The 8,514-nt window shown below is 40.0% G+C and overlaps 1 protein-coding gene across 1 annotated transcript; it reads left to right on the top strand.

Moving 5' to 3' along the window:
• Nucleotides 1-3,900: 3,900 nt before the first annotated feature.
• On the top strand, nucleotides 3,901-5,364 carry LOC107756531 (uncharacterized). Its single transcript, XM_016573683.1, has 3 exons — nucleotides 3,901-4,076; nucleotides 4,153-4,313; nucleotides 4,504-5,364. Exons 1-3 carry the CDS (start codon nucleotides 3,901-3,903, stop codon nucleotides 5,085-5,087), a joined length of 921 nt encoding a protein of 306 aa, XP_016429169.1. The 3' UTR covers nucleotides 5,088-5,364.
• Nucleotides 5,365-8,514: the final 3,150 nt, after the last annotated feature.

Here is an 8,514-nt window from a genome sequence, read left to right on the forward strand (position 1 = left end):
ATTGCAAAGATACTATTTTAACTGAACTGAGCTGGATGATGACATCACTGAATTCAATGATGAACTGCCTTTAACTGAAAAATGAGTGTTTACTATTGTCATTTTGCATTATTGACACACTATTTTCCTAATTAATGCTGTTCAGTTGCTTTGACACAATCTGTATTGTTAAAAGCGCTATATAAATAAAGGTGACTTGATTTAAGTGCAGTGTGAAAAGCCCTAGAGATAACTTGACAATAGCTTGTTTGCAATCACGTGATTCTGATGACGTGCAAAATTCAGATGGAGGGCAGGAAGTGAAAAGCAGAATGGATGAGATGGAAGAAAGTCTGTACTGTACTGGTTTAGACACTATTACAAGAGAAAGGTATAAACAGAAAATCACAACATATGTTGGACATGATCCTTATGTTATGAAGAGGGTATATTTTTCAACTAAATTGAAACACTTGCCTGCCATCGAGTCAGTGGATATAGGCTAAGCATTTGCTTATCTGAACTAACCCTGATTGCAAACAAGCTATTTTGAAAGTGAATCCCACATTTATATGAGGGATGCGGAATGTCACTCCTGAAACTTTGTTGCATGTACAGGGTATGTGGCCGTTGGTCCTGTTACCAGCACGTAAAACAAAACTTTTATTCAAATTCTGAAATTGATTTTAGCCTAGAAAGCGAGCAAATAGCGCCTCGATATAATCATTAAAAAGCTGTCACTCACTTCAATTTATCGCAATCTCACAATGTTCCATTATGATCAATGAAGCTCTCCAAACTGCACATATAAAACATATCTTATTTACATTGTGTCTACGTGTGGCGTTTAGCATTGAGTGAATTCTTACTGTCTCATGCTGAATGCGTGAGAGTTGTCAGCCCTGTATCTATTTATATATTTCTTTATTAATATCTTAATATATAATTATACACACAAGCATTATCCGACTTGGCTCCTCCTGACCTCAAGACGCAGGTTTTTCCTGCGTTTTTCAGTCAATTTCTTGCCTTTTCCCCCCTTATGAACAACAAATTTTGATACACGATAAAAGCTCCTTGTGATTTCTCGGTTTGACCAATTTGAGCATCGATAAACAATACAAAACTTAGGCATTTTGAGTTTCTGCTAGTGATTTCTATATAGAAAAATCACTTCCTGCCCTCCAGCTGCATTTCGAGCCACAGCAATTACGTCATGTGCAAACAACCTATTTGAGACTTAACTCTCATGCTGAATGCGTGAGAGTTGTCAGCCCTGTATCTATTTATATATTTCTTTATTAATATCTTAATATATAATTATACACACAAGCATTATCCGACTCGGCTCCTGCTGACCTCAGACGCAGGTTTTTCCTGCATTTTTCAGTCAATTTCTTGCCTTTTCCCCCCTTATGAACAACAAATTTTGATACACGATAAAAGCTCCTTGTGATTTCTCGGTTTGACCAATTTGAGCATCGATAAACAATACAAAACTTAGGCATTTTGAGTTTCTGCTAGTGATTTCTATATAGAAAAATCACTTCCTGCCCTCCAGCTGCATTTCGCACCACAGCAATGACGTCATGTGCAAACAACCTATATGTCTCGACACAGTCCTGATCAGTCAGTTTTATTGATAAGTGGTGTCTATGCAGACTGCAGTTTGTGATATTTTGCAGCATTTGATGACTGCCGACTGCTCAGAGGCTTGCTGTTGTTGGGGGTGCTGTTTTAATGCTAGCATTCTACACTATTCATCACCCCAGAGGGGAATCTATTTTTAAATAGGTGAAGGGGAAAGTGAAAGAGTTATTCCTAAAGTATACTTCAGTTTTTATGTGTATGCAAGGTTCTGCGTACAGTGCGCATGACGTCACCAGAATAGTACTTTATGCGTATCACCCGATTTTTGTAATCGTATGTACGCATACACGCATTGAATTTGTTTTGCACTAATCAGTTGTTCCACAAGGTGACAACAATAGTGTGGGCCATTGTTTCACAGTAGAAATTGAAACTAAAGACACAGAACAACAACAAAATACCTGAGACTGCAACAACAACAGATGCTCGCATTGACTTTGGGATTTAGTTGCTGTTTGTATATTTAAATCACATTTATCAAACATAGATTTTATTTATTTATTTATTTCTTTCGATGATGTTGGTGAAATTTTTCATGTTTGCTAAAGACTTCATTTCTAAAAGAAACAGGCAGATTTTTTCTTGTTCATTAATCTCCCAAATAGGATGTCAGTGCTCCTTTTGTGCTTACTGCTAATGGGTGTTCAGTGTCTCGCCCTCCTTGTGACTTTGTCACGCTGCTGTCCATGGTGCTGGATCATAATTGTCAAGGGACCTAAAATAATGCTGACATATACACAGAGGGCTCATTCTCAAGGTCTCAAGGCTCAGCAGCCTGCCCACGTCTCATCCTAGTCATGCTGTCCAGGGCATAAAGGGCGATCCAAGATGTTTTCTAATCCAGTCTGGCAAGAGACAAGCTTAGGTTTTGTCACATAACAGGACTGAGTGTGACTGCTTAGATGTCATTTAATGAACATATCCACTACTTCATGGAAGAGCTAATGAAATGTTTAATTATGTCTATAGACAATCCAATGGTGGTTCTGAAGAAATCATTATATGCTGCTGAGTAATATTTATTTATTTATTTTTGCTGTTCATTGATTCGGCATTGTATATAACATATCAACCACACATTACTAACATTAAAGCCAATAAATATATGTATTAATGTATTACTTTATACTAAGTTAAATCATTAAATGGCGTATTTTCTCTAGAAAAAAAGTTCCTGACAGTGACAGTAAATGGCAAGTGAATGTGACATGCCTCATCTGATGGAGCTAAAATAAATACAGCGCTGTGGGTGTAGGTTTTTTTTTTTTTTTACAAAATGTATGATATTTCCACAGACACATACATTTGCTTATCTCTCAGCATGAGAAATAGTCAGTTTTCTGTATTTTAGTTTAAACCAGACAGTTTGCTGCACAGCATGAGTCCACCTAAGAAATATTGTTAAGGCAAGACATACAGACAAAACAGTGTTTCTTCATGCATCAGCCAAATTTGAGATTTTAGGCTTTTTGGCTTTTCTGAAAGTAATGCTGCAAACTAGTGGAAAGAAAACTTTTTTTTAAACCTATTTTTTTTACACTTAAGCAGCACTTACATACACTTTATTCCTATCCATGAAGGTTTTTATTGTGAAGGTTTTACTGAGGGGTTTGCTGATATATGATTTGTCTGATTTTATACGTAATACGTATACTGATATACTGTAAAGATTCCACTGGAGGCGAGCGTAGTGAGAACCCAAGTGCAGCTTTATTTAAACAAGGTGAAATCCAAACATCCAAACAAACAAAGAAAGACTTGACTTGGCATGAACAGACTTGACTTGAGCAGACTTGACTTGGCATGGCATGCCATGAACAGACTTGGCATAAACAAGAACTCACCAACAGAGGTACAGGGACAATACTAGGCAAGAGACAATGGCAACATGAGGGCTATATATCAAACAATAAGGGTCACCTGACAAAAAACAACCAATGAGAGACAAGAAACATGACTAAGACAACCAATGAGAACATGACACAATAAACAAAGGAACCAATAGCAGGATAACATGAGGGCAAGGGAATCACATGACTAGACAGTAATCATGACAAGGCAAAATAAAAGACATGAAAACCATGAACAAGAAACAAAACCCACATTACATATACTTAGTACACAGAACAGTTTTGACAGTATATTGATTATGTTGCTGTTTCACAGTGATGCGGTGAAGCGGTCATAGCCATACTTTATCGTACACAAAAGGGTGACACACCCTAACAATAGGAATTTTAACTGAAAATGAATCCTCACAATACTACTGTCATGGTCCCGTCTGTTCCCCTGCCTGGTTCTCCTGTGTTTTTCCCCATGGACTCCATTACCCACAATCCTTCACACTCCCTCACCTGTCCCTTGTCATCAATTACCCTCACCTGCCAGCGATCTTTTCATCACCAGGACATTATAAATACTTTCTATGTTCTCCCCAAGATGGTCTAGTCTCGTCTATGTGTAGTGGCATTTGGTTTATTTCCTGTTTGGATCGTTGTTTTAATAAATCTTCTATTGTTGAAGCTCTCCGTGTCTCTGGTCTGTAGCAAGCTGTGACAGAAGACCAGACCCACAATATGGATTACAACAATGGCTGTCCAGAGGAGTATTTACTTCTCCATCTCTGCCAAGACGGCCGTCCTCTGGAGAGTTATGTGGAGGTGTTTGTAGAGCATGTCCATCAGGTGAGTTGGAGCGATTCTGTTCTGAATCACGTTTTGTTGAATGGACTGGATGACAATCTGCTAATCATCCTCATGCTTCCGGATGTTCATTAATTTTCTCTGGTGGATTTCATTAATCGACTCCTCAAAGTAATAGGTTCCAGTTTCTGTGTTGGAGAAGTGGATGAAGACTCACGTGATTTCTTTCCAGTTCCATCCCGTGACGTGTGGATCTCTACAGCTCACCCCAAACCCAAGCCTGAATCCTCCATATTCCTAGTCTCCGCTCCGGAGTTTCCAAGCTGCTCTGCTCCAGAATGCTCCCCAGAGTCCGCTCCCGAATGCTCCCCAGAGTTTAACCAGGAGCCCACTCCCGAATACTCTCCAGAGCTCAGCCAGGAGCCCGCTCACTTCACAGAGCTCAACCAGGAGCCCGCTCACTTCACAGAGCTCAACCAGGAGCCCGTTCACTTCACAGAGCTCAACCAGGAGTCCACTCACTTCTCAGAGCTCAATCAGGAGCCTAGCTCTTGTTTCCGCTGGTCTCGCCTAGCTCTCCTACGTATCCTGAGTCTTAAAAGGTTCTCCCAACCCTCCTTCATCAGTCAGCTCCTCATCTCCAGTGCCGGCTCCTGCTCTAATGTCGGCTCCTCCAGAGCGCCTCCAAGTGTCCGCTCCTCCAGAGCGACCCCCAGTAACTGCACTTCCAGAGCGCCCTCCAATGTTCCCTGCTCCTCTACAGGAGCTCAGCCTGGAGCCCATTCTCACTCCAGGGCTTATCCCTATGTTTCATGAGTCTCCAGGGCCTCCTGTATCTCCAGTGTTTCATGAGTCTCCAGGGCCTCCTGCGCTCCCGGCACCTCCATGGCCGCTCGAGCTCCCGGCACCTCCATGGCCGCCCGAGCTCCCGGCACCTCCATGGCCTCCATTACCCTCACCTGCCAGCGATCTTTTCATCACCAGGACAGTATATATACTTTCTATGTTCTCCCCAAGATGGTCTGGTCTCATCTATGTGTAGTGGCATTGGTTTATTTCCTGTTTGGATCTTTGTTTTTAATAAATCTATTGTTGAAGCTCTCCGTGTCTCTGGTCTGTAACAAGGTGTGACAACTATATAATAATTACCAATTCGGGCGCCAGGCAGAATTTAATCTACCAAATAGAATTTAAAGGGGTCATATGACGCTGCTAAAACGAACATTATTTGGTGTAATGCAACATGTTTAAGGTTAAAAAAACACATTATTTTCCATATGTACATTATTGTTTCTCCTCTATGCCCCGCCTTTCTGAAACGTGTTGATTTTTACAAAGCTCATCGTTCTAAAAAAAGTGAGGTGTGCTCTGATTGGCCAGCTATCCAGTGCTTGCGTATCGCGCTGCGTAAACATTAAACCATGTCTGCATTTGTGATCGGAGAAACAACAAACAACAAGCCTACTCTACACTGCTCAAAACTCACGTTTGAATCATCAGTGGCAAATTATTTAAATATAAAAAACGTACTTACAGGCTGTGAGTCAGAAGCGCCAGACTGTCCTTCCAAAGTTGGAACTGCCCAACTTTATAGAAACAGCCTTTGTGCCACAGACGCATTGTAGGCTATTGGTTCAGGAAACAGTCCTCATCCTCCATAAAATGCGCAGGACACATCTGAATATTTGTGTTGAACTGTTCTGGAACAGTGCTGTAAATACAGCTTAACCACTGATTTCTAGTCGTGTCCTCTTTTGGAAGGCCAAACAAAGTAATTTAAGTTAAAAATTCAACCCAGGATAACTCAAACCACCAGTTACACACAAACAAGTTTAAACAAACAAAAAAAAGTAATAGGAACTAGCATCAAAGAATCATACTACTCAAAAATATTGCTGTGAAATCATAATGGAAATATTAACTTACAATAAATAAATATTCAAATTTTTTTTCACAAAGAATCAAATACTGTTCACAAATTAACCAGAGTTCTTTAATGTAGTGTGTGTCAAAATATTAGTTCATGGGGAAAAAAGTTAGTAAAAAAAAAAATCAAAATCAAAATCAAGGAAGTACAAAAGTATTAGCTTTCAGTTTCAATAATCATATATATATATATATATACACACACACACACACACACACAGACAAGAAAAACTCTTCAAGTCATGTACTGTATGTTTGTTAGTTTTATATGTGTAAGTGCGTGTGTTTTTGTGTGGAACTGGGTGTGAACGTTGCCCGTCGACTGCGTAGGGAAGCTTGTGGGAAGTCAAAGACAAGTGCGTTGTTTTTAACAATACCTGCAGTGAATCGTCGGAATCTGCACATTCTGCCGTACAAATCGGAGAGAGGAGGGCTGAAATTGCAGTGGATACTCCCTCTTTTTCCGATGAATGAGGAGCACGCCTTGGGGTAGGAAGCCAGCATGTGATCCGGCAACACACTGCAGGTGGCGTCGGAAATACACGACAGACAAGCCCGGCAGACGATCTTGGAAACTCTAGGAATAGACAACTCTCCATCATCCATACCAGGAAGAGGCAATGCTCCACAGTCTGCTCGGTGAACAGGCCCTGTCTGTGTCAGGAAAATCCGATAGTGCAGCAATTAATTCCTGTTTTGGCGTTATTACTCCTCACTTAGCAAACTAGTGTGCATCCAATTCAACTAAACTTGACTCACTCTGAGGCGGGTCTATAGTTAGCAGCACTCACTCCACGTCACCACATCACTACTTCCTGTCACTACTCTTTTCGCTTCTTTTATTCAGTGGCTGTATCTGAAACGGCATATTCAATGAGTAGGTATTTAATTTCAATAAGTACTTACATAAGAGCACTAAAAGAGTACGTACTCTACAGCCAGATCGAGTTAGCTATAAATGCAATCCAGACATCATCTGCCATGCTGACGTTATCATGTGACCTACGACGCTATAACAAGTGCAACAACTTAAAAGATATGACCGACAGGTGCACTAACACCTGATTTCATCAGTAGCTCGACAACCACACCACCTAGTATGGTTTTCCTGAACGTTAGCAAAATGTTTGCGATAATGTCTGCACAAAGGAGATGTCGTGCAGCTGCTCGAAGATCTCGTCTTTGGAGAAGACTGTTTATTTTTTACTCGAAAAATGTGAGTATTACTACATAAAAATTAAAATTACCCCAGAATGAATTGCATTGCTAGCCCACCCCAAAACGTATGCACAATAATAATGATCAATACTTTATTATTAGAGGCACAAAATCACTTTCACAGACTTTTTCATTAACTGTTCCCTCCTGGTGGAATGACCTGCCCAACTCATTCCTTAGCCATATTCAAGAAACGACTAAAAACACATCTGTTCCACCTTTATTTGACCCTCTAACTCTAGTACTATCCATTCTATTTTAATTCTACTTTATCTATATTTATCTTTTTTTTATAAAAAAAAAAAAAACATTAGCTTACTATTTTTTTCTATTCTATCTACTTGTTTTTCTTTGTGTGTGTGTGTGTGTGTGTGTATAATGTATATATACACACCTTGCTACGTGCACTGCATTAGGCTAACCGAGACTTGTCATTTGCACATATATATTGTTGCTCTTTTGTTAGTTTTGACTGATTTTATTGTCCTCATTTGTAAGTCGCTTTGGATAAAAGTGTCAGCTAAATGACTAAATGTAAATTATATTGCATATTTTCTTACCGAAAATTATATATATTTTTTAGTAAAATAAGCTAAATGTAACTTAATTGTATTGTTGTAACAAGGAGAGTCGTGTAGGCAAGGTCGGATCCAATTGCAGCCTTTTATTCAAACAAAGAGCGAAGTCAGACAGGCAAAGATCATAAACCAGCAAACAGTGTCCAGAGAGCAAGGCAAGAGAATAATCCAACACAGGCAATAGATCAAGGCAAGCAGCAAATGATCAGAGGCGAGATAAACAGGGTAGGGTCTAGGGCTGCATGATAAATCGAAATGGAATCGAGATCGCGATTTCGACAGAAGCTGCCATTGTCATGCGTATCTTTCAGTGAAGCACGGTTCTGTGATCAGCAGTAAATCTCCATCCAAAGGTCAGAGGGCGCTCTCGCGCTGAAACTCCAAATATGCCTCGCAGAAGAAACCCAGAAAATGCCTATCGCTGCAGCTGAATAAACAGAAGAAATATGTTATTCTGTTTAAGAAGCCACATCATCTCACAGAATGATTTATTTCAAACACTCGACTGACACGACTGACAT

This window comes from Sinocyclocheilus rhinocerous, unplaced genomic scaffold (genome assembly GCF_001515625.1).
Source record: "Sinocyclocheilus rhinocerous isolate Xijiao unplaced genomic scaffold, SAMN03320098_v1.1 scaffold2277, whole genome shotgun sequence".
In the NCBI taxonomy this organism is placed as follows: Eukaryota; Metazoa; Chordata; class Actinopteri; order Cypriniformes; family Cyprinidae; genus Sinocyclocheilus; species Sinocyclocheilus rhinocerous.

Excerpts from the sequence above, each read along its gene's own strand:
- LOC107756531 (XM_016573683.1), top strand. The coding sequence starts at position 3,901 with ATGGTCCCGTCTGTTCCCCTGCCTGGTTCTCCTGTGTTTTTCCCCATG. Across the intron at positions 4,077-4,152 it reads GTTCTCCCCAAGATGGTCTA|CTCTCCGTGTCTCTGGTCTG; the intron begins GTCTCGTCTATG and ends CTATTGTTGAAG. Across the intron at positions 4,314-4,503 it reads TTGTAGAGCATGTCCATCAG|TTCCATCCCGTGACGTGTGG; the intron begins GTGAGTTGGAGC and ends ATTTCTTTCCAG.